At 43.6% G+C, this 27305-nt stretch overlaps 1 protein-coding gene across 2 annotated transcripts in view; it reads left to right on the forward strand.

Annotated features, from left to right (window-relative positions):
* Nucleotides 1-5650: 5650 nt before the first annotated feature.
* Nucleotides 5651-27305, forward strand: part of LOC137378504 (eyes absent homolog 2-like) — a 310299-nt gene continuing 288644 nt past the window's right edge. For both annotated transcript variants that reach the window (XM_068048842.1, XM_068048844.1), the window contains exon 1: nt 5651-5725. In XM_068048842.1, coding sequence (XP_067904943.1) covers nt 5709-5725 — 17 coding nt within the window. In that variant the 5' untranslated portion in view covers nt 5651-5708. The remainder of the gene's footprint in view (nt 5726-27305) is intronic.

Below are 27305 nucleotides of genomic sequence, written 5' to 3' on the forward strand. Positions count from 1 at the left end.
GCCCCCAATCTGCCAAGAATGAGGAAAATGAATTTCGCCACATGAACATTGATTTTAAACTGCTGATGGTGAATAAAGAACTTGCTTTAAAAACAATTGGAGACTTTGGCTGGAGAGAGACATTAGCACATCAACAGACAGTACTTCAAAGGACAAGGGGACTATTCCCTACTCCAATTTAATCTACAATGGACTTTTGATTACCAGACGTTGAAGGTGGAAAGGTTAGCATTCCAGGTTAACAGCTAAGATGGCCGAATACACAAACAGACGTGGTCGGACCGGTTTGGTCACATGGCTGGCTGACTGTTGGAGTTTTTTGAATTTGAACTTCCAACAGGGAATTGAAAATCAGAAGGCTGTTAGCTCCTGGACTGAGAACACCTCTCTCCTGTCAGCTCTCATCTCACTCTCACCAGCTTCGGAAACCATTGAAGACATATGAACCCCAAGAGAGAAAAGGCTCTTACAGTGAACAAAGTTTAAGAAGAATACTGGGCCCCAATGAAAAGCAAGACTACCTACAATCAAGGACCCTACAGCGAGCTTGAAGCACAGTAAAAACCCCTCTTCAAAGATTGCCTCAAACCTCTCTATTTTATTTTTCTACTCTTTTCTGTCTCTATTTGCATGTGCATATCGCGTGTGCATGCTAGCGTGGACATGGTGTGTATCCGTAGGTGTTAACCGAATTAGAGTTTAAGTTTAAGGTTTAATAAATTTCAGTTTTCTTCTTTAAACCTAAAGAAAACCTGGTGTGCTCACTTATTTGCCTTATAATTGGAAAGCTGTGAACAAGGATTCACAAAGGGGGAGCTCAAAACACAGTGTGTTTAAAATTAAACCCTGTTACAATAAGACCAGGTGAAGACAGTACAAGACCCCTAGACACATTTCATCCGGAATTTTACCCACAGGCAATCAAGTGAAATTGGTAGTGGGAAGCCAAATTGTTCCCAATCAAAAAGAGCAAAATTTCAATACAGGTTTTCTTGTGTGTGATTGAATACTAACATGTCTACAACTGGAGTGAGTAGCTCTCCAAACCAGGGTGAAGTAACTTCGGATAAGTTAAAAGCACTGTCTATGGACGAGTTGAGGAAAATGGCTGAGCAGTGTGGAATCAGTGTACGTGGCAAGGCTAGGAAGTCTGAACTCCTAAGGCTAGTGGCCAACCATTTTTCCCTAGAATCTGAAGAAGCAGAAGCAGTGTTAGAAGCAGATCCAGAGAGGGTACTGCTAGCAAAGATTCAATTGGAACAAAGGAAACTTGAATTAGAAGAGAAGGAGAAAGAGAGAGCCTTCCAAAAGGAATGTGAAGAAAATGAAAGGCAGGAGAAGGAACGAGAGAGAGAGAGAGAGAGAGAGAGAGAAAGAATGTTCCCGAAATGATGGGAAGAAAAAGAGTTAAAACGGCTTGAGTTAGCTAGTGGGTGACAGAGTAACCCCCAGTGAAAGCATTACCAATATGGAGGAGCAGAATTCAGGGCTGGGTACAAGATTGCTAAAACTCGCTCAATTAATTCCAAAATTCAATGAGGAAAACATTTTTTGTGTCTTTTAAGAAACTGGCAAGGCAGCTAAAATGGCCAACTGAGACCTGGTCTGTCTTAATGCAAAGCAAACTAACCAGAAAAGCCCATGAAGTTTATTCCTTGTTGCCAGATGCGAGTTCATCAAATTATGAACTGACCAAAAACGCTATCCTCGGGGCATATGAATTAGTACCCAAAGCCTATCACCAAAAGTTTAGAACCCTCAAAAAGCAAGCCAATCAAACTTATCTGGAGTTTGAAAGAAGCAAGCAGCTGGCTTTTGACCAGTGGCTGTGGGCTTTAAAAATACAACTCAGCTATGAGGCTCTCAGAGAAGTAATCCTGTTGGAGGAATTTAAAAACTCTCTCCCACTCTCAATAAAGACCCATGTAGAGGAGCAGCAGATTCGGGGAGCCTGGCAAGCAGCTGTTCTGGCCAATGAGTATGCTTTAATATATAAGTTGGTTTCTCGGGGACAACCTTTCCTAATCACCCCCACAAATCCGAAAAGGACAGAGGGTGGGAAGGTGATATCTACCCAGGCAGTCCTGGAAGAGAAAGGAAAGCAGGAGACACAGGGCGCCCTCCTCCAGCTGAAAAGGAAGGTGCTGTGAGCAAGAGTGAGATCCGGAGACCTGTGTGCTTCCATTGTAATAAGATAGGGCATTTAAAAGCTGACTGCTGGAAACTAAAGGGAAAACCTGTAGGGTTAATCAGAGCACACCGGCTCAGTGAAGAAGGGACCCTGATGGAAAGCACAGCAGAACAAGCTGTGGCTTTAACTGTAATAAGAGTGCAACTCAGGAAGCTTACTATGGCCAGTGCAGGAAAAGGTAATAGGATTCCTGAAGGTTATCAGGGTTTTGTACTTGAAGGGAAAGTAACCCCTTTTCCCTCGAGTGGGGCAAACAAGCCCATAGTGATTCTCAGGGACACAGGGGCCACCAGATCCCTTTTACTGGGGAAAGGCCTGACCTTTCCCCCAGAGAGTGCAGTGAACACCAAAATGATAGTGAATGGTATTGGAGGGCAGTGTATGCCTGTACCTGTACACAGGTGCACCTGGAGTGTGACTAGCTTCGGGACCAGTGACTGTAGGGATTGTCCCTAGTTTGCCTGTGGAAGGGGTTGACCTGCTCCTAGGTAATGATCTGGCGTGGTGAAGGTGGTAGCCCCCCGAAGTAGTGAAAGTAAGACTACAGGAGGTCAGAGAGACAGGGCAGTGGCAAGAGACGGTCTCCTGCAGTTTCCCTGAATGTGTAGTAGATCAGAGCATGATCAAACCAGCTCCCCCAGAGGAGACTGTATTGGCACTGCAGGCAAATGACCATGAGGTCTGCCTGTCTGAGACTTTCTTTGGAAAGTTAGGAGACGCAGGGAATGAATTAAATGGATTTTCCCTCGGTGAGGCTCAGCGAGCCGACCCAGTATTGTGAGAGTTAGCACAGGCTGCCCAGTCTGAAAGTGAAGCAGAGGGAGTTCCTGATTGCTATATTTAAAGAAAGAGGTACTGATGAGGAAATGGAGTTCTCCTCACAGACCTGAGGGCAAGGGGTGGACAGTCGTTCACCAGTTAGTGCTGCCACAGTGGTACCGGGGAGAAATATTAAGATGGGCCACGAGACTACGGTGACTGTGCATGCCGGTATACGAAAGACCAAAGCCCACATAAGACAGCAGTTTGACTGGCCAAAACTCCACAAAGTGGTGGATAACTGCAGGAGTTGCCACGTGCCAGATTGAGGGGAAACCCCAACCTACAGTGAAACCTGCACCCTTAAGTCCTGTACCAGTGTTAGGAGGACCCTCCAGCAGAGGGCTGGTGAACTGTAAGGGATCCCCCGCCGAGGACAAAAGGAGACAGGCAGGCACACAGCTGGCAAACGTTTAGAAAGAGAAGGGAAAAAAGTGACCAAGAGGGCAGGTTAAAGGAAGTCCAGGAGGAATCCCGGATGAAAACCCCTACTGTCTGGTCAGCCAACCCCAAACAATGTGAAACGTTAGACCCCACATCCTCCTATGTAAATGCAGACTCTAGAAGCACCCCACCAGAGTGATGGAATACTCTCCACTTGCCTGGATGGGTGCAGCTCCAACAACACTCAAGAAGCTCAACACCATCCAGAACAATGCAGCCTGCTTGATTGGCACACAATGCGCCAACATTCACTCCCTCCACCACCAACGCACAGTGGCAGCAGTGTGTACCATCTACAAGATGCACTGCAGCAACGCACCAAGGCTCCTTAGACAGCACCTTCCAACCCCGCAACCTTTACCACCTCGAAGGACAAGAGCAGCAGATGCATGGGAACATCACCACCTGCAAGTTCCTGTCCAAGTCACACACTATCCTGACTTGGAACTATATCGCCGTTCCTTCACTGTCGCTGGTTCAAAATCCTGGAACTCCCTTCCTGACAGCACTGTGGGTGTACCTAACCCAAATGGACTGCAGCAGTTCAAGAAGGCTGCTCACCACCACCTTCTCAAGGGCAATTAGGGATGGGCAATAAATGCTGGCATAGCCAGTGACGCCCACATCCCATGAATGAATAAAAAAAATGCCCACACTCCATGATACTGAAAAATATGAGTTAGGGATACTGGGACCTAATTTAACTGCATTGATCTATGTTTCTACATGCCAATATTTGAACTGCTCACCTACGCTCCATTCGTGCCTTACATGCTGAAGATACAGGAACAGGTATGTATCATTGAAGACAGTACTTCTTTCTAGACAGGCGACAGAAGAAACTGCAGCATGCATGCAGAATATCTCACTACCCCGCCCTCCCCCCCTCACCAACCATCACCCTCCCAAGCCCCACAGCCAGCATAGGAGAGACTATTTCTGGCTTACAGGTAGGCCTGTGTATTCTTTTCATGTTAAGGTAGGTGGGAAGTGCAAGCATATCGTCATGAATCACCTACGAATCCACCATCTCTTCTCCTTCCATTAGCAGATCACATAGAAGAGGAGAAGCAGACACAGAACCACTATTATAATATATGTACCATAAGCGGTCAGCACAGTGACGCATCATCATAATAATGATGTTAACACTGTGCATGCGCACTCAAGAAATAGAAACAAATTCTGAGGGCCAAATTTTCAAACTCCGCTGAGAGTGGCAACGGCTACAAGTGCGATTTGAATATCATGTTCTCAGAGGTCGGCACTGGGTCCTTCTGACTCCGGAATGCAATGCTATTTTCAAAGTGCCACCGGCAAGGAGGGAACGGGTCAGGCACACACCTCCAATTAAGTGTCTTTTGAGCTCATTAAAGAGCTCATTAACAGGTTTGTCAGTAGCAGGCAGCAATTTTTAAAGGCTGGGAATGGGGAAGAAACCATGGGGGGAACATGACAGGGTTGTGAAGACATGAGCAATGTGGAGGGCCATGAGGGCTATGGGAAGGGCTGATTACAATAACTCGGAGGCAGCAAATAAAGCTCGGCTGCTTCAGATGTGTCTCAGTGTGGATATTGCTGCAGCTAGAAAAGTTTAATGTCACATTGGAGAGTGACAGAAGACCAGATAGGGAAGTGAGCCTGGGGCAACTGATATTAGCACAAGAAGGCCTGGTGAACATTCAAGGCCCAGCTGACGGAGATGGGAACAGGCTACTCTGACATTGGACAGAGCAGCCAGGATGAGCTGCGGCAGATGCAACCTCCTGGACAGCATGAGGCCAGAGGAGCACAATGTAGGGCTGCAAGGGATGCGTTCCCCTGCTTACACATGCCTTCTGAGATCCTGGTGACTCACTTGTATGGCAGCAGCAAGCCCAGTGATGGCTGCTGTTTTAAAGATCGCATTCCTGCCTCTATACCACTTCCGGCCCCAGTAATTGGGCGCAGGACTCGCTTCCAGGCCAATTACTTATTTTACGTTCAAAAATAGCGCCACGTCAGGGGTCGGGGCCCGGAAATGCTGTGATCGGGGTCCCAACCCGAAAAGGAAAATCAGGCCCCAAATGTACTAAGCATTCATGCTGTATTTATTACTACACTAAGGTACACCCTTATTTTGTCAGCATATGAAAGAACAGCCTGAGAAATGTATCGTCACACACAGTTATAAGTTAATAATTTATGTTTCTCTGCAGCAAGAAGTGGAAAAATTCCTAGATAAGATCTTCCTTTACCTGGGACACTTGCTCCAATGCCTGATGCTTTGACGTAAGGTTATTTTTATCATCATCCTCTTCCTGGGGGCTCATTGCTTGTGTTTGGCTTTGGCAAGCATGCAGATACCTCTTTTGATTACAATATTGTTCATTACGCAACATAAAATTATTGTTCTATCAACTTGTTTTAGCTGACACTATAAGTAATTAATAGTACTCTAGATATTCGAGAAGTTTCTTTAATGGTCTAAAGATACTCTAATTACATTGCTTCGTCAGTGTATTCCTCTTCCTGAGGGGTACAGGGTTCTCAACGGTGTTAGCATCCAAGTTCTGAATGGCTAGCCCATGTCTTCAGGGGCTTACTATTCAATCTATTTTACTTTATGAGTAATTTGTGAACTCCTAACTCTATTAACATATGTGCATTTGTGAACACTGCCTGGGAAACAGGGATCATTTTTTTGCCTGTATTTACATAACATCTATATGTGAAAAGCACCTTACCTGTTCTACTAACAAAGTGGAAGCTATTGTGTTAGGTACATAAATAGTGATGTGAGTGTAATTCACTGTGCCTTGTACTTGGGAAATAACATATATCTAAAAAAATACATTTTCCTATCCTACTTGTGCTTGCATGGTATTCAGGCTTTCTCCAAATGACTGTTCTCATGTTCAAGGTCTAATGTTTCCATAAGTAGACCGAACCCTTTTGAACTGAACCTTATTTGTTTATCTCTGCCGTATATGGGTTAGCATGTCCAGTTATTACAAATTTGGCCCTGCAATCAATAATTCCTTAGGTACAGTGGCGTCATTCATGTCCACAAGTGGTATGTGCAACTTGTTTTTACGGTACTTACGCCACCCTATATACATACTTGTCTGCTAACCAGATCTCAACAATAGTATCACTATGAAATAGATATTTGTGTCTTTCACACAGGTTCTTCTTCAAATTTTTCAAAGGCACATCACTGAGGAAGCACTGAGGATGGCAAGGGAACAAAATGTACTCTGGGTGGGGGACTTCAATGTCTATCACCAAGAGTGGCTCGGTAGCACCACTACTGACCGAGCTGGCCGAGTCCTAAAGGACATAGCTGCTAGACTGGGTCTGCGGCAGGTGGTGGGGGAACCAACACGAGGGAAAAACATACTTGACCTCGTCCTCACCAATCTGCCTGCCGCAGATGCTTCTGTCCATGATAGTATTGGTAGGAATGACCACCACACAGTCCTTGTGGAGACGAAGACCCACCTTCACAATGAGGATACCATCCATCGTGTTGTGTGGCACTATCACCGTGCTAAATGGGATAGATTGCGAACAGATCTAGCAATGCAAAACTGGGCATCGATGAGGCGCTGTGGACCATCAGCAGCAGCAGAATTGTAGTCAACCATAATCTGTAACCTCATGGCCCAGCATATCCCCCACTCTACCATTACCATCAAGCCAGGAGACCAACCCTGGTTCAATGAAGAGTGCAGGAGGGCATGCCAGGAGCAGCACCAGGCATACCTCAAAATGAGGTGTCAATCTGGTGAAGCTACAACTCAGGACTACTTGCATGCCGAACTGTGTAAGCAGCATGCGATAGACAGAGCTAAGCGATTCCATAACCAATGGATCAGATCTAAGCTCTGCAGTCCTGCCACATCCAGCCGTGAATGGTGGTGGACAATTAAACAACTAACTGGAGGAGGAGGCTCCACAAATATTCCCATCCTCAATGATGGGGGAGCCCAGCACATCAGTGTGAAAGATAAGGCTGCAGCATTTTCAACAATCTTCAGCCAGAAGTGCCGAGTTGATGATCCATCTCAGCCTCCTCCTGAAGTCCCCAGCAACACAGATGCCAGACTGCAGCCAATTCGATTCAATCCGCGTGATATCAAGAAACGACTGAAGGCACTGGATACTGCAAAGGCTATGGGCCCTGACAATATTCCGGCAATAGTACTGAAGACCAGTGCTCCAGAACTTGCTGCGCCCCTAGCCAAGCTGTTCCAGTACAGCTACAACACTGGCATCTACCCTGCAATGTGGAAAATTGCCCAGGTATGTCCTGTACACAAAAAACAGGACAAGTCCAACCCGGCCAATTACCGCCCCATCAGTCTACTCTCAATCATCAGTAAAGTGATGGAAGGTGTCATCAACAGTGCCATCAAGCGGCACTTGCTTAGCAATAACCTGTTCAGTGACGCTCAGTTTGGGTTCCGCCAGGGCCACTCAGCTCCTGACCTCATTACAGCCTTGGTTCAAACATGGACAAAAGAGCTGAACTCAAGAGGTGAGGTGAGAGTGACTGCCCTTGACATCAAGGCAGCATTTGACCGAGTATGGCATCAAGGAGCCCTAGCAAAACTGAGGTCAATGGGAATCAGGGGGAATACCCTCCGTTGGCTGGCGTCATACCTAGCGCAAAGGAAGATGATTGTGGTTGTTGGAGGTCAATCACCTGAGCTCCAGGACATCACTGCGGGAGTTCCTCAGGGTAGTGTCCTGGGCCCAACCATCTTCAGCTGCTTCATCAATGACCTTCCTTCAGTCATAAGGTCAGAAGTGGGGATGTTCGCTGACGATTGCACAATGTTCAGCACCATTCGTGACTCCTCAGATACTGAAGCAGTCCATGTAGAAATGCAGCAAGACCTGGACAATATCCAGGATTGGGCTGATAAGTGGCAAGTAACATTTGCGCCACACAAGTGCCAGGCAATAACCATCTATAACAAGAGAGAATCTAACCATCTCCCCTTGACATTCAACGGCATTACCATCGCTGAATCCTCCACTATCAATATCCTAGGGGCTACCATTGACCAGAAACTGAACTGGAGTCGCCATATAAATACCGTGGCTACAAGAGCAGGTCAGAGGCTAGGAATCCTCGGCGAGTAACTCACCTCCTGACTCCCCAGAGTCTGTCCACCATCTACAAGGCACAAGTCAGGAGTGTGATGGAATACTCTCCATTTGCCTGGATGGATGCACCTCCAACAACACTCAAGAAGCTCGACACCATCCAGGACAAAGCAGCCCGTTTGATTGGCACCCCATCTACAAACATTCACTCCCTCCACCACCGATGCACATTAGCAGCAGTGTGTACCATCTACAAGATGCACTGCAGCAATGCACCAAGGCTCCTTAGACAGCACCTTCCAAACCCGCGACCTCTACCATCTAGAAGGACAAGGGTAGCAAATACATGGGAACACCACCACCTGCAAGTTCCCCTCCAAGTCACGCACCATCCTGACTTGGAACTATATCGTCGTTCCTTCACTGTCGCTGGGTCAAAATCCTGGAACTCCCTTCCTGACAGCACTGTGGGTCTACCTACCCCAAATGGACTGCAGCGGTTCAAGAAGGCAGCTCACCACCACCTTCTCAAGGGCAATTAGGGATGGGCAATAAATGCTGGCATAACCAGTGACGCCCACATCCCATGAATGAATTTTTAAAAAATCAAATACATAGGGAGATAAGGTTTAATAGAAATTAACAGGAAACTTTATTTCACAGTAAGGTGAGCATACATAACAACTGCAGTGATTGGACTCATTTTAATACAAACAGTGCAACTTATCTTCATGTAATAAAACAATGTAGAGAAAATGTCATGCTTCATCACATCAGTAGGTCAACTTACCTATGTCAGCCTTGGCACAGTGGCAGCACTCTCACCTGAGCCAGATAGTCTTGGATTCAAGCCCCCACTCCAGGATTTGAGCATGTAATTTAGATTGATGCTTCAGGGGTGTATGGATTGTTATAGATTAAACCGAGGCCCTGTTTCTCCTTTCAGGTGGATAGAAAACATGCAATGTCAGTATTCAAAGAAGTGCAGGACAGTGCTTCCAATGTTCAGGCCTATTAACATAACTATTAATAAATTAACTGATACTTCATCTCATTACAGTGTATGGGACCTAGTTATGCACAAATTAATTTCCATATTTGCTACAACCAATAGTGACTGCACTTTAAAATTAATTCATTGGCTGTACAGGCATTTGAAATATTCAAAGGTAAATGCCACTTCCATAAATGCAAGATTTTTTTTTGTTTGATTTAAACAATTTTTTTTTTGATTTTCCCTTACATTCTACCTCTCTTCCCAGCCTTGCTGCCTGATGGCTTGCATCTGGCTGTGTTTCATGACTCACAGTTCACAGTCTTTTCAACACAATGGATGTGGAATGTTCTTCAATTGCCAAGATGATCTAATAATTTGCTTATTATTTACATTCTATGGGGAAAGTGTGGTGGATTATATTCCGAGATCCTTTTTGGGGCTATCCCAGATCAGGCATACTTCTCAGATGATCACTCTCACTTAAGGTTGTGAAAGACAGATCCCAAAGACACTTCAATGGGTTTGAAGGACTGATCTAACTTTCCCCAAAGGAAAGGAACCAGCTGAGAATATTACTGTCCTCCAGTTAGCCTTTTTAACAAGTTGCAGCCAGATTATAATAACCCGGATATTATAAGGGTCCGGGAATCTCTCCTCAGTAACGTACCTCCCCACCAAAGAGTGTACGGAGACGGGTTCACGAGTTAGCGATACAGAAGACTATGTGAGACAATATAATTTCTAAATTATATAAAAGTTTATTAAAGAACTGAACATGTAATTCTCAGTTGGTGAGACAGTCAATCACAACATTAATAGTTCTAGGAAAAGAAAAAAAGAACAACCTTGTTTCTAATAGAAAATCCACTTTTTAAATATAAATATTGTTGCAGTAAAATATTTAAATAACATTTACCTTAAATCTCTGAGTAGAAGACTACAAAGTTTAGTGAGTTACTTCTGTCCCAGTTAAGGGGAGAATTATTGTCACCGCACCCAATAGTGGTACTTTTACTGTGAGACAAGTTGGAGCAAGTCCAATGACTCTAAAAATCCAATGTGTGCTTCCAATATTTATATTGTTTCCAAGTTGCCTTACTAATTTTTTAAGTATGGGGATGCCACCTGTTCTGCAAGTAGGTTCACCCCACTTTATTTCCCAAATAAGGCTGTTAATTTCTAGTTAAAATCCACCTTCTTTGATTCCTAAGAAAGACTATGCTAGCAGCAAGCTGCAAGTCTCTCATGGTGGTCAATTTTCATTAGTCATTTAACAGTATTTCAAGATTATAATTCAGTTTTTTGGATTTGGTCAGTTTTGTCAAAAATTCAGTTGACTGTGGTTTAGGGCTGTTCACATAACACCATCTTATCAACCATTACACCGTGGTAGCTTTCATGATTTGATCCGAAAGACAGCACCTCCAACAGTGGAGCACCACCTCAGTACTGCACTGGAGTGTCCGCCTTGATTTTTGTGCTCAAGTGCTGGTGTGTGACTGAAACCCAGAAGCTTGCGATTCAGACATGAGAGTGCTACCAACTGAGCCACAAATAACATGCTGTTTACTAATTAGTTGTTGTTAATAGTGCAGAATTTTCAATTATATATTAATTTTTAATTATTGTTAATTTTCCTGGCACTCCCCCATCCAAAGTGATTTTTTTAAATTTCGGATGGGCCATATATGTAAAACCATATCATTCCTACTCTTCATTTATAAAGTCTTTCAATTGAGGGAAATGTCTCTGCACTTTCAGATTCCATTAATAAATTATAGATTTTAGTCCATTATCATTCGCTCTCATCCCAAACCCATCAATAGATGGTGAAGCCAAAGGAGAATTCAGCCCCTAAAACCCTTTTACCTGTCATTTAATTAAATTATCCCATAATGAAATCTTCCATAATGAGCTTGATTTTAATAATTTATTAGCTACTAAAGCATCGCTCAGGATTTCATCAATTATGCATGAGACAGGCGGACTTTTGGATTTTTCAATCCATCTTCTTTTCATTTGTGGTGCAATTCATTATGAGCACAAGCATTGTTACTTAGGGCTCCCAGGTGATTGACATGGAGCTCGAGGTCAGATTATCGATATACACTGCCTAGAGCTTGCCAACAGATATGTGTTAAATTGAAACATGTTGATCTGCCCTCAGCTTGCATTTTGTTCTTTCTTATTTGTCTGCTGCAGGACAAAACAAAGAGTTTGGCTTCAGGGAGCTGAGGAAAGCAAAGGTTTACATTTGTAAACTTTGGCTCCGGCACACGTTATTTAACTGTTTTACTTAAAATGTTTGACAAAATGGCTTCCAATGCTGATTAACACCACAGAACAGCAATGTTGAGTAACAAAATGAACAAGGATTTTTGTGAAGAATGATTTTAAAGATGTGCTGGAATTGAGTTTTGTTTCCAAGATTTTCTTTTCTTTCTGCTCTTTTCGAGTGGGGGTAGGAGTCCACATGAGCTGCAGAGTCAAGGATAGGCAGATGAAGAGCTGCATCAAGAGTGAACATGTGAGCAGTGGAGTCAAGGACAGTCATGTGACTGGCTGAGTCAAGCGATGACATGTGAGCTGCAACATTGAAGTCAAAGTCAAAGGCAGGCAAGAGACCTCTGACCTTGAGCATGGGTACATGAGCCATGGAGTCGAAGATGGACACAGAGCTACAGAATCTAGAGCAGGTGCACAAACTACAGGATCAAGGTTAGTTGGAACTCACGCTAAGGCTGAAATATTGGTATGCATTCAAGGTGAATAGATGAACTATGTTAAAGGTAGGTACATGACATGGGAGCTGATTGAATGAATGAACACATGATGTACAGAATTGAGGACAAATGAAAACAAAGGCTGTGCAAGTGTCTTGCCTGAATGCATTCTGATACTTTGATAAATTTAAAGAAGGATCCAACATATCAGCCTCGGGGCTAATTTTCAATTCTACTCTAATTATCACAAATCCTCATTTCCTATCTGAAACACCAACATCCCTCCCTACCTGCTCCCTACCATTCTCTCAATTATTGCTCCCATTCTCTTCGCTTAACTCTTGACATGACAATAGATACAGTAAGGGGCGGAGCTCCCTCAGCAGCCTTTGTCCCAGTGAAGGGAATAGAATGTTTTAACTACCATTGAGGGTAGCACAACTGTGGCCCCAGCCACAAAAGCCAAATGCTCCACCTTTCCCTGCTCACAGACCTCCTTCACACTCCAGAATCAGAAACACAATTATTACCACTGTCCAAGCCACAATCTTACTTGGGGCATAAGTCATAGACTTGGTTTGTGTTTATGGTTGTAAATCCTTGGAATACTGGAGTGTTCCATTTCCTGCAGAGGGAAATGACACTACTTACATTCCCCTCAACAGGTATGGCTCCTCGTAGCTGAATAAGGAATCACTTTTCAATCTGTTGTGCAATCCAAGCAAGAAATTTACAACCTTTTTTAAAGCAATAAAATGGCCAAATAAACAGACTAGGTGTTGAAAACAATTATTACTAAACCTCATCACTCACTGATGAGGTGCCATTCATCATTCATTATCAGTCATGAAATAACTTAATGATCAACCACTATGAGTGTAATATCCTTTGTTTTCCCATGTGTGGTGTAAATGTCTCCTTTCTGCCATCCAATTGTATCTAGCTATGGGGAAAAGAAAACAGAAATATAATGTATGGCCAATGGATTTCTTCTCAAAAGCACAAATTCTGGGAAATATGTGTACCTTTCTCCTAAATATTGAATACCAGCTGCATTTTACTTACTGCATTAGAAATCAATCTCTCTAAAGAGAGGGCAGACCTTTAATAGAACTCTCTCCATGTCCCTGATATTGGAGTAGTATGCAATCCATCAATATATACTCTCCGTCAATATGTTATTAATTATTAACTTCAACTCTGTGCAGCTGAGGACAGTATTTCAACAAGCTTGTTATTTTACAGATTGCATAGTCATCATTTTATCGATTCACTCATGCATTACTGTATGGTAACAGCTAAGCAATAACATGGCTGAGAGGGGGGGGGGGGTTGGGGGGTGTGGGGGGAGGTACATTCTGCAAGAAAAGGACCTTCAAGACCTTGAGAAGATTGCGCATTAAAAGAATTAGGCATTACAGGATGAAAGATTAAGCACATATGATTTATTACACTTTAAGAGTTATTCTAAATTAAATATACCACAACATGCACGTAGATCTCTCTCTGTTAAACCATTGTGAATGTTCTGTGACTTTCCCCATCTTTCCATAAGGTCCATCAGATGTTGCTGTTTTCAAGTATTTCGAATGCTAACAATGAACAAAATGTTTTTTCCAGCTTTGTTCCTCCTTATCTTGATACCACTGATTCGTGATGACATGCAGTTCCGTTCTATGTGTGCAAACTGCCCTCTGATAGCACAGCCAGCAGCCCCTTTCTGATTCTTCATGCATTAGCCAATTGTTAATGTCTATGCTTATACAGTGAGTGATGTCACACTATTTGACTATAAGGGCCATTAACAACAATAACTTGCATTTATATAGCACCTTTAATGTAGGAAAATGTCCCAAAGTGCTTTACAAGAGCGTAATCAAACAAAATTTGACATCAGCCAAATAAGGAAATAGCAGGACAGGCGATCAAAAGCTTGGTCAGAAAGGGAGGTTTTAAGAACATCTTAAACAAGAGGCGAGAGGAGTGGTTTAGGGAGGGCATTTCAGAGCTTAAGGCCTAAGCATCTGAAGGCACACTGCCAATGCTGCAAATGAAAATGTGGGATGTGCAAGAGGTCAGAATTAGAGCCTAGAGATCTCAGAAGGTTGTAGGGGTGTACATGGTGTTACGACCGACCGCTCCAGTCAAAGCCCCCAATCAAAATATGTAATTCTGATTGTGGTGGGAGAAACGCATTGTTAATTCAATCCCATCCCTCCACAGATTGCCTAACATATCATTTTAAACTTTCCAAATTAAAGAAAGACCCAACCAAATTGTACCATCTATTAATCCCCAAATGTGGCTAACCAAACCAGGTGTCTTTAAGTCAACAAATTTACTGTTTAATTAGAAAAACTAAATTCTTAAACACTACTAAGATATAAACAACATTTAAGACAGAAAAAAAATTAGAGTCCTTGCAGATTTACGCTCCTGATGGATGTGGAACAGTCCAAGGTTGCTTGAAGTCCTCACAGATGTCCGATGGGGAAGAAAAAAGGTTCTTCAACAGTAGAACAGTCTAATTCAGTCAAAATTGTTGCTCCTTCTCCAGCAATGAATTTCAACAATTAACAACTTGCAAACACTTTTTAATGAATCAATTTGGCTTTAGAATTTTTTTGAGGGATAAAAGATTGTCACAGTCTAACTTCCTTTCCTTCAGTTTAAATTATCAGGGATCTCTGTTTTGGCTTGACTTTTTAGAATTTTGAGAGAGAATAATAAATAAACAGGCTAAATTCTCTTCCTGTAGTTTAAATGGCCTGAGAGCCCTCCTTTCAGGTGCTAACACATAGCTGTCTGTCTCTTTCTCTGAGTTAGAACAGTCTGTGTCCACTATAAGCCAGTTCAAAATTAAATTATAACGATGTATCTCTTGATCTCTGGTCCTGAATGGCTGTATCCCGGGGTAACGAGAATGCATTCTTTGACTCAGTTTTTGGAGCTTGATGCCTTAAAGCAGTACGGCTCCTTCTTCAGCCTTAAAGGCACACTGCATTCTTCCCGGAAAAAAAAACTTCAGGATCGTAACACCTCCGCCCCTTAGCAGAATGAAATGCCATTCCTGAAATGTGTTTCATTACAATGGGTAAAAAATACAAATTGAAAAAAACGCTAACACTTTTTTTTTCGCATTTACAAGCATACACTTTTCTAAAATGATAAGACTACAGCAACAAGTTCCACCGGAACATTTCGGCTTTAAATTTTCAAAAGGTTGTCCTAATTAACCCATAAATTTCCAACAATAGTTTTCCAATTGTTTCATGTGTTCCTTCCAAATATCCCTATTGTCCATCACCTCAGCCAGGTGAACTGCACAGCTAGGATCACTAACCATTACTGGGTTCACTATTCTCTGAGAATTTTCTCAAGTACCCCTTAACCTATGTGGCCTCACTTGACATTGGAAAACCCTGTCCAGTGTAACAGAAGCTGATTTTTTCTTACCCTGGGGTGTCAAAGGAATTTGAACGTTTCCCCCCAACACATTTGTCTCTTTAAGACACATTGTGTTGCCCACTCTGTCCATACAGTCCTTTAAATAAGAATTTGGGTAGGAGTCTGCCTTCTTTACCACAGTGACTTTTCTAGAGTCTATGCAAGTTTGAGCTGTCCCACCAGGTTTAGACATCAAGACCACCTGCGAATTCCAGCTGTCCTGACTAGGTTCAACTAAGGTCCCCTTGAGCTTGCATTGTACCTCTGCTTCTACTTGGGCCTGTCTGTCTGGACCTAAGCAACAAGGATGTTGTTTTAAAGAAATGGCTCCCCCATACCCACACCATGTGTGGCTGAGGTTGTACATCCTGGCTAATCCCTACACACTTTTTGAAACATTGTGCAAACCCTGGTTAGGACTTCATGCTGTTTTCCCTCTAAGTGGAAAAGCCTATTGTTTAATTTTCCTAGCCATTCTGTATTCGCTAATCTGATAGTTGGAGGTTCAATCTGAGAATTTCCTAGGCCTACTTCTGCCTCATCCTCACTATCCTTTTCCTTCTCCACAGTCCCGATTATCTGACATACCTGTACTGGCTTATCCTCCTCCCTGTGGTAATATTGTTTGAGCATATTGATGTGACACAACCGATTCTTCTTCCGGCGATCAGGGGTGTTAATCAAGTAATCTACCATACCCACTCTTTTGATCACTCTATATGGGCCACTAAACCGTGCTTTTACTGGTTCTCCCTGTGACGGTAACAGCACTAATACCTCACCCGCTGGTTTTATGGTACGTTGTTGTTTTCCCACCATTTGACAGGTGTGGCATGTCCGACAAAATTGTCTCACATCCTTTGTAAGTCTTGGCCAGTAATAATGTTGGTTTATGTGTGATTTGGTCTTCTGAATTCCCCTATATCCTGCAAAAGGAATGTTGTGTGCTAACCTTAATAATTCTTGTCCGTATTTAGGTGGTACTACTATCTGTTCAACAACTGTCCAGTCTTCTTCGGCAGGCCTATGAGGCAGTCTCCATTTCCTCCTCAAAACCCCGTTTGCCAAATAATAGCCTTCCAGAACTCCTTTCGTCTCAGCTTCTGACAGAGCCATCTGTGCTATTCGGTATATCTCTGGATCAGCTTGCTGTGCTACAATGATAGGACAGGTCACAGAGAATAACTGACCAGAAGGTCATGGAGCAAAGGAAAACGGTATGTTAATGGTGTGTTGAAAGACAAAGAGTTAGTGCAGAGAGGGTGTTAATGGACAGAAAAATTAACAGCCCTGGCCCAAAGCACAAACATGAAAAAAACAATGGGCAGGAACATGGTAAGAAAAATGAATGATGAAACAAAATAAAATAAAATAAAAAGAAAAAAGAAAAAATAACTGAAAATAAAAAGGGGGGCCCGTCATGCTCTGAAATTATTGAACTCAATGTTGAGTCCGGCAGGCTGTAACATGTCTAATCGGTAAATGGGATGCTGTTCCTCGAGCTTGCGTTGATGTTCACTGGAACACTGCAGGAAGCCCATGACAGATATGTGGGCATGAGAGCGGGGTGGGGGCGGGGGGGGGGGGCTGCAGTGGGAGTGTTGAAATGGCAAGCAACTGGAAGCTCGGGGTCACGCTTTCGGACTGAGCGGAGGTGTTCTGCAAAGCGGTCACCCAATCTGCATTTGGTCTCCCCAATGTAGAGGAGACTGCATTGTCAGCATCGAATACAGTAGACTAAATTGAAAGAAGTACAAGTAAATCGCTCCTTCACTTGAGACCTTGGATAGTGATTCCTGCCTCACTTACAGGATACGGAGTTACTCTCCCCTTTGACAAAAATTCACTATAACTCTCAGGTATTTTATTCTTAACCTCTGCACTCTTTTTAGTTTTAGTATCTGGATTCACATTCACAGCTGTCGTTAAAGCTATAGCCTGCTCTGCTATACTCTCAGTCAGAGTCTTTTCCTCTGCACTAACTTTGTGACCCCAACAAGTCCTATGGGTTTACCTCGCAATTTCCAGCACTCTGAACGAAGATGACCCGCTTTGTTGCAATGATAACACTTTGGCTTGCGAACCTCACTTCTACCCTCAGCAGCTTCCTTTCTGACCTGAGGAGGTGATCCTGGGGCATTCCCAACTGTTCCTTTTTGTCCCCGGCTACTTGCCTTCTTTTCACTCTCCCACTTTCTATCCTTCTCGGGTTTATGGGTGTGACGGATAAAATAGGTTGGCTTATTCACAAGCTCAAAATCATCAGCAATCTCTGCTGCTTGCCTAGCTTTCAAAACTTTCACGTTATCTATATGAGTTCTTACTACTGAAGGAATAGAGTTTTTAAGAGAATCAATTCTCAAAGGTTTTCATATGTGGTTTCTATCTTTAATACCCATGTCCAACGGTCAAAATTCATTTGCTTTACCCTCTCAAATTCTAAATATGTCTGCCCAGCCAATCTCCATAAGTTCCTAAACTTCTGGCGATAGGTTTCAGGGACTAACTCATTTGCAGCGAGAATAGCCTTTTTTGCCATCGCATAATCTGCAGAAGCCTCTTCAGAAAGCACGGCATAAACTTCATGAACGCTTCCTACCAACCTGCCCTGTATAAGCAGGGCCCAGCTTTCTTTTGGCCATTTCATCTGTTTGGCTATTTTTTCAAAAGATATGAAAAATGCCTCTACGTCCCTTTCCTCGTACTTAGGAAGAGCCTGTATAAATTTAAACAACTTCTCGCTGGGTCCTGATCTAAATTCAGATTCTTCCTGACCCGAATTTTCCCTGGATTCAAGACTACCCTTTTGCATTGTTCCATCTCTTCTAACTTAAATTCCTTCTCTTCTCTTTCTCTCTGAAATGCTGTCTCTTTCTCCCTTTCCTCTTTTTCCAACTCAGGTTTTCTTAATTCTTTTTCAGCCTCAAGGTTTTTAGTTTCTAACTGATTCCTAGCCAATATCACTGCATCACTCTCCGACCTACTACCTTCTGGTTTCTCGTATTCCCTTTCTTGTTCCTCGTATTCCCCTTCAGTTTCATTATCATCATCATCTTCTTCTAATAATTCCAGATGTTTGGCCATTATGTCAATTATCTCTGCTTTTTTTGGCACCTGATTTCAATTCCAACCCCAATTTCATTGTCAATTCATTTAATTTGTTCTTAGTTAAAGTTATCAAGTCACTCAGGGAAACATTCTACTTCCCAAAAACTCTGCTACAACCATTAATGCCATTATAATGGTATAGACTGTACCTTATTATACAAGAGACCTGGTTCTTCTTTCTTCTTTGTAATTGGTGTCAGATTCAGATTCCAACAAATCAAGTTTCCAATTGCTATGATCCCAGATGCGAGAGAAATGAAATATGATGCCAAATGTAAGACCCCAATTTAAATGTTATCTCAGAAATGAGTAATTAATATGATTCCAAATGTGAGCCCTCCAGATTAGTCTGATTATGATCCCAGACACCAGCCACCAAATTAAATATGATTCAACTGTGAGCGAGCCCCCCAATCAAGATATGATTCAAATCCCAGACGAGCCTCCAATTTAATATGTTACGACCAACCGCTCCAGTCAAAGCCCCCAATCAAAATATATAATTCTGATTGTGGTGGGAGAAATGCACTGTTAATTCAATCCCGTCCCTCCACAGATCGCCTAACATATCATTTTAAACTTTCCAAATTAAAGAAAGACCCAGCTAAATTTTACCATCTATTAACCCCCGAATGCAGCTAACCAAACCAGGTGTCTTTAAATCAACAAATTAACAATTTAATTAGAAAAACTAAATTCTTTATCATTACTAAGATATAAATAACATTTAAAACAGAAAAAATTTGAGTCCTTGCAGATTTACGCTCCTGCCAGGTGTGGAACAGTCCAAGGTTGGTTGAAGTCCTTACAGCTGTACGATGGGGGGAAAAACGGTTCTTCAACAATAGAACAGTCTATAGTCTAATTCAGAAGTCAAAAGTGTTGCTCCTTCTCCAGTGATGAATTTCAACAATTAGCAACTTGCAAACACATTTTAATGAATCAATTTGGCTTCAGAATTTTTTTGAGAGATAAAAGATTGTCACAGTCTAACTTCCCTTCCTTCAATTTAAATTATCAGAGATCTCTGTTTTGGTTTGACTTTTTAGAATTTTGAGAAAGAATAATAAATAAACATTTATAAATAAATTCTCGTCCTTCAGTTTAAATGGCCTGAGAGCCCTCCTTTCAGGTGCGAACACCCAGCTGTCTGTCTGTTTCTCTGAGTTAGAATAGTCTGTGTCCACTATAAGCCAGTTCAAAATTAAATCGTAACAATGTATCTCTCGATCTCTGGTCCTGAATGGCTGTATCCCGGGCAACGAGAATGCACTCTCTGAATCACAATCTCCAAGTGGCTGTATTCCGGGGCAATGAGAATGCATTCTTTGACTCAGTTTTTGGAGCTTGCTGCCTTAGAGCTGTACGGTTCCTTCTCCAGCCTTAAAGGCACACCGCATTAAACATAGAAACATAGAAAATAGGAGCAGGAGTAGGCCATTCAGCCCTTCAAGCCTGCTCCGCCATTCATTATGATCATGGCTGATCATCCAACTCAGTAACTTGTTCCCGCTTTCGCCCCATATGCTTTGATCCCTTTAGACCCAAGAGCTATATCTAAGCCCTTCTTGAAAACATACAATGTTTTGGCCTCAACTACTTTCTGTGGTAGCGAATTCCACAGGCTCACCACTCTCTGGGTGTAGAAATTTCTCCTCATCTCAGTCCTGAAAGGGTAACCTCGTATCCTTAGACTATGATCCCTGGTTCTGGATTCCCCCACCATCGGGAACATCCTTCCTGCATCTACCCTGTCAAGTCTTAGAACATAGAACATAGAACATAGAACATACAGCACAGAACAGGCCCTTCGGCCCACAATGTTGTGCCGATCCTTTGTCCTCTGTCAAGGACAATTTAATCTATACCCCATCATTCTCCTTTATCCATATACCTATCCAAAAGCCTTTTGAAAGTCCCTAAAGTTTCTGACTCAACAACTTCCCCGGGCAAGGCATTCCATGCCTCGACCACTCTCTGGGTAAAGAACCTTCCCCTGACATCCCCCTTATATCTCCCACCCTTCACCTTAAATTTATGACCCCTTGTAACGCTTTGCTCCACCCGGGGAAAAAGTTTCTGACTGTCTACCCTATCTATTCCCCTGATCATCTTATAAACCTCTATCATGTCACCCCTCATCCTTCTCCTTTCTAATGAGAAGAGGCCTAGAATGTTCAGCCTTTCCTCGTAAGACTTATTCTCCATTCCAGGCAACATCCTGGTAAATCTCCTCTGCACCCTCTCCAAGGCTTCCACATCCTTCCTAAAATGAGGCGACCAGAGCTGCACACAGTACTCCAAATGAGGCCTTACCAAGGTCCTGTACAGCTGCATCATCACCTCACGGCTCTTAAATTCAATCCCTCTGCTAATGAACGCTAACACCCCATATGCCTTCTTCACAGCCCTATCCACTTGAGTTGCAACTTTCAATGATCTATGCACATAGACCCCAAGGTCTCTCTGCTCCTCCACATGCCCAAGAACCCTACCGTTAACCCAGTATTTTGCATTCATGTTTGTCCTTCCAAAATGGACGACCTCACACTTTTCAGGGTTAAACTCCATCTGCCACTTTTCAGCCCAGCACTGCAACCTATCCAAGTCCCTTTGCAGACGACAATAGCCCTCCTCGGTATCCACAACTCCACCAACCTTTGTATCATCTGCAAATTTACTGACCCACCCTTCGACTTCCTCATCCAAGTCGTTAATAAAAATCACAAACAGGAGAGGACCCAGAACTGATCCCTGCGGCACGCCACTGGTAACTGGGCTCCAGGCTGAGTATTTACCATCTAAGACCACTCTCTGCCTTCTATCAGTTAGCCAATTCTTAATCCAACTGGCCACATTCCCCACTATCCCATGCCTCCTGACTTTCTCCATAAGTCTACCATGGGGGACCTTATCAAATGCCTTACTAAAATCCATGTACACCACATCCACTGGTTTACCCTCATCCACTTGCTTGGTCACCTGCTCAAAGAATTCAATCAGGCTTGTGAGGCAAGACCTACCCCTCACAAAACCGTGCTGACTGTCCCGAATCAAGCAGTGTCTTTCCAGATGCTCAGAAATCCTATCCCTCAGCACCTTTTCCATCAACTTGCCTACCACCAAAGTAAGACTAACTGGCCTGTAATTCCCAGGGTTGTTCCTATTCCCTTTCTTGAACAGGGGCACAACATTTGCCACCCTCCAATCACCTGGTACCACCCCCGTCAGCAGAGAAGATGAAAAGATCATTGCCAGCGGCTCTGCAATTTCATCCCTTGCTTCCCATAACATCCTTGGATATACCCCGTCAGGCCCGGGAGACTTGTCTATCTTCAAGTTATTCAAAAACCCCAACACATCTTCCCTCCTAACGAGCACTTCCTCGAGCTTACCAGTCTGTTTCACACCGCCCTCTTCAGTAATACACCCCTTCTCATTCGTAAATACCGAAGAGAAGTACTCATTCAAAACCTCACTTATCTCTTCCGGCTCAACACACAGTCTCCCGCTATTGTCCTTGACCGGACCTATGGTCCCCCTGGTCATCCTCATATTTCTGACATACGCGTAAAAGGCCTTGGGGTTTTCTTTTATCCTACCCGCCAAGCATTTTTCATGCCCTCTCTTAGCTCTCCTAATCCCTTTCTTCAGATCCTTCCTGGCCATCTTGTATCCCTCCAGAGCTATGCCTGTGCCCTTTTTCCTCAACTTTATATACGCATCCTTCTTCTTCCTAACAAGACTCTCAACCTCTCTTGTCAACCACGGTTCCCTCACATGACCATCCCTTCCCTGTCTGACAGGGACATGCTTATCAATGGCCCCTACTATCTGCTCCTTGAAAAAGTTCCACATTTCGACCGTGCCCTTCCCTGCCAGCATATGCTCCCAACTTATGCTCCTCAGTTCCTGCCTGACAGCATCATATCTACCCTTCCCCCAATTGTAAACCTTGCCCTGTTGCACATACCTATCCCTCTCCATTACCACAGTGAATGCTACAGAATTGTGATCACTATCTCCAAAGTGCTCGCCCACCAACAGCTCTATCACTTGCCCTGGTTCATTACCTAGTACCAAATCCAATATTGCCTCCCCTCTGGTCGGGCAGTCTACATACTGAGTCAGAAAAGCTTCCTGGACATACTGCACAAACACTACCCCATCCAAACTATTCGATCTAAAGAGTTGCCAATCAATATTTGGGAAGTTCAAATCCCCCATAATTACTACCCTGTGACTTCTGCTCCTTTCCAAAATCTGTTTCCCAATCTGCTCTTCCACCTCCCTGCTGCTATTGGGGGGCCTATAGAAAACTCCCATCAAGGTGACTGCTCCTTTCCTGTTCCTGACCTCAACCCACAGTGCCTCAGTCGGCAGATCCTCCTCGAAAATTCTTTCAGCAGTTGTTACACTATTTCTAACTAACAATGCCACCCCCCCACCTCTTTTACCACCATTCCTAATCTTATGAAAACATCTATAACCAGGTACCTCCAAAAACCATTCCTCCCCCTCACCTATCCACGTTTCAGTGATGGCCACAACATCGTAGTCCCAAGTGCCCATCCACGCCTTCAATTCACTCACCTTATTCCTGATGCTTCTTGCGTTGAAGTATACGCACTTTAACCCTTCTCCGTGCCCATCTGTCCTCTGTGACAGTGCTACCTTCCCCAATACCTCACTACACTCTTTGTCTTTCTGAGTGGACCCACTGGTCCCTGGATTACAAGTCCGGTTCCCATCCCCCTCCCAAACTAGTTTAAACCCTCCCGAACAGTACTAGCAAACCTCCCTCCCAGGATATTGGTGCCCCTCTGGTTCAGATGCAGCCCGTCCTGTTTGAACAGGTCCCATCTTCCCCAGAATGCAGTCCAATTATCCAAGAACTGGAAGCCCTCCCTCCTACACCATTCCTGCAGCCACGTGTTCAGCTGTGCTCTCTCCCTATTCCTAGCCTCACTATCACGTGGCGCCGGCAACAAACCAGAGATAACAACTCTGTCCGTCCGAGCTTTCAGCTTCCAGCCTAACTCCCTAAACTCACTTCTAACATCTGTGCCACCCTTCCTTCCTACGTCGTTGGTGCCAATGTGCACCACGACCTCTGGCTGCTCCCCCTCCCCTTTAAGGATCCTGAAGACGCGATCACAAACATCACGGACCCTGGCACCAGGGAGGCAACAAACCATCCGTGTGTCTCGCCTGCGCCCACAGAACCGCCTGTCCGTACTCCTCACCATCGAGTCCCCGATGACTAGTGCTCTCCCATTCTCCCTCCTTCCCTTCTGAGCCACAGTGCAGGACCCCGTGCCAGAGGCCCGGTTAGAATTTTATAGGTTTCTATGAGATCCCCCCTCGCTCTTCTGAACTTCAGCAAATATAATCCTAACCAACTCAATCTCTCCTCATACGTCAGACCCGCCATCCCAGGAATCAGTCTGGTAAACCTTCGCTGCACTCCCTCTATAGCAAGAACATCCTTCCTCAGATAAGGAGACCAAAACTGCACACAATATTCCAGGTGTGGCCTCACCAAGACCCTGTATAATTGCAGCAAGACATCCCTGCTCCTGCACTCAAATCCTCTTGCTATGAAGGCCAACATACCATTTGCCTTTTTTACCACCTGTTGGACCTGCATGCTTACCTTCAGCGACTGGTGTACGAGAACACCCAGGTCTCACTGCATATTCCCCTCTCTCAGTTTATAGCCATTCAGATAATAATCTGCCTTCCTGTTTTTGCTACCAAAGTGGATAACCTCATATTTATCCACATTATACTGCATCTGCCATGCATTAGCCCACTCACTCAACTTGTCCAAATCACCCTGAAGCCTCTCTGCATCCTCCTTACAACTCACCCTCCCACCCAGTTTTGTATCATCTGCAAATTTGGAGATATTACATTTAGTTCCCTCATCTAAATCATTAATATATATTGTGAATAGCTGCGATCCTAGCACCGATCCCTGTGGTACCCCACTAGTCGCTGCCTGCCATTCGGAAAAAGACCCATTTATCCCTACTCTTTGTTTCCTGTCTGCCAACTAGTTTTCTATCTATCGCAATATACTACCCCCAATCCCATGCGCTTTAATTTTACACACTAATCTCTTATGTGGGGCTTTGTCGAAAGCCTTCTGAAAGTCCAAATAAACCACATCCACTGGCTCCCCCTCATCGACTCTACTGGTTACATCCTCAAAGAATTCTAGTAGATTTGTCAAGCATGATTTCCCTTTTGTAAATCCATGCTGACTGCCCAATTTTACCACTGTTCTCTCAGTGCTCTGCTATAAAATCTTCCCGAAAAAAAACTACGAGATCATAACAGTGGTTACTGAGATGGGGAGAGGTGAGGCTGTCCTGTCCTGTCTTCACCTGATGTACATACACACACAAATTTCCAGTAAATTTTACTGATTAAGAAATTGACAATCAGAAGCCCCTAGCTGAATTTCCTCACTTCCTAACCCATGAGTGCTGAAGCACATTGTAGGAAAGCACCACTGCCACTTTGGGTGAGCACAAAGTTTTTTGACATAATTCCATGACATATTAGTTAATGATATGTAATTGTTTATAAGGCAGTTAAAAACATTCGCTATTGTTCCTTTAGAAATGCAATGATATTAACATCAAACATGCATTACCCACCAAAGTAAGAACAAAAAATTCTGCAAAACACTTAGCTTGTCAGGCAGCATTTGTGGAGAGAGAAACAGAGGTAATGTTAGATCATTATGCATTACCCACAGATGAAAAGGAATCTCAAAAGGCTGATTTTAGGGCATTGCTCATCTGTGAATCTGAACAGTAAATGTAGCAGAAAAAGTCATCTGTATACTTTAGCTGATCTTTTTCCTGCTGGTCTCCTTTACGAACTTTTTTACCTCTTGACCAAATATCCAATCTTGATATCATCAGGGACACTTGTTGGGGGCGGGGGAGGGTGGGGTGGAGGTCTGTAGCAACACAGTTGCTGTCTGCTCTGTAATATAGAGCACAAAAGTATGATTTTTTGTAACAGGAATAGATGGCACAGTCAATCAAAATACTATGGGCTGAAAATTTGGACAGTGCAAAAGCACCAGCAGAACTGAGAGACAGTGGAACTTTTGCCTACCTCCAGGTTTAAATGTGAGGGCCATCTAATGTAAACAATGAAAGTCATGCAAGCTGTCAAAATTATTGAGGCAAATAGCATTGATGCATTCAAGATATGCCGATAGGGCTAGATGGAAATGGGTGGGAGGAGGCTCCCATGGAGCATAAATGCTGGCATAGAGCTGTTGGGCTGAATGGCCTATGGCTGTGCTGTAGATTCCATGTAATTCAATGACATTCTATGTAAATACAGACATCAATGCCCCAGATGCTTTGGATGGGAGGGGGTAAAGGCCTGCTACCTGACCTGAACCTGACAGGACCTGACGACATGTGTTGGGTTTGGGTCAGGTCGGGTCGCACTTCTGGGCCTGGCATTCGGGCTCGGGTCGGGTCGGGCCGGGCCGGGCCGGATCAACATGCTCTATCACCACCTCAGGTAAGTGACTCTAATGTTAATTTACTTTTTAGACTTTAAAGATGGTTTTGTTACAGTTATTTTACGCTTGTGCAGGTAAGGAACAAAGTGAAAAACGGAAGGTAAGTTAACTGATGGTCGGGTCGGGTTGGGTGCAGGAAGAAATGGAAGGATGGGTCGGGCTTGGGGTTGGATGGGCTGATGGGCAGAATTCCTAACGAGGAGTTGGAAAGTCCAGGGCTAGAGGTTAGAAACCACTGTTTGCAACATTAGCTAACTAACACTTGTTTGACATTCTTCTCATTTAAAATAAATGGCTAACTCCTCTGTTAAAATAGCGAACAGAGGAATGTCATACATGAAGTGTTTGTTCACTCATATTGCAAGCAGTTATTTCTAAGCTTCAGTACATTTAGATTTGGGTATTGTTAATTTAACTTAGCACTTGTGTGCAATTACTGTATGTGAACATGTCACAGTGGTCCAACTCATCGTAGAAGGCCAGCCTGAGTTTACATGTTCCTTTCCTGTGGAGCATGCTTATGGGCACTGCCGGTGCAGCAAAAATGGTATCATGTTTCTCCATGAAATTCTACCAGGATCTGCTCTCCTGTTAATGAAATCATGTTACATGAAATGTGTCGCAGCAGAATTGCGGTAACCCAGTGTTTTAATGCATTAAAACCTTTATTTTAAAAATGTAATGAAATATGCATCCCCTTCTTTCTTACTGGGAGAGGTCAGTAGATAGAAATCAAAAGTGAGATTAACATTTCCCGCACCACTTCCCAGCCCAGAAGCACTGAAGCCAATCAAAGTGCCTCTTCTGCCACTCTAACTGAGGACAGCTAATTGAGCATAGACTGAGAACTGAACCTAAGACCTTCCTGGTTTGTAAGGTTGAATACCACATAGGGTGGTGCTTTTATCTACTAACCATCAC

This window comes from Heterodontus francisci, chromosome 16 (genome assembly GCF_036365525.1).
Source record: "Heterodontus francisci isolate sHetFra1 chromosome 16, sHetFra1.hap1, whole genome shotgun sequence".
Classification (NCBI taxonomy): domain Eukaryota; kingdom Metazoa; phylum Chordata; class Chondrichthyes; order Heterodontiformes; family Heterodontidae; genus Heterodontus; species Heterodontus francisci.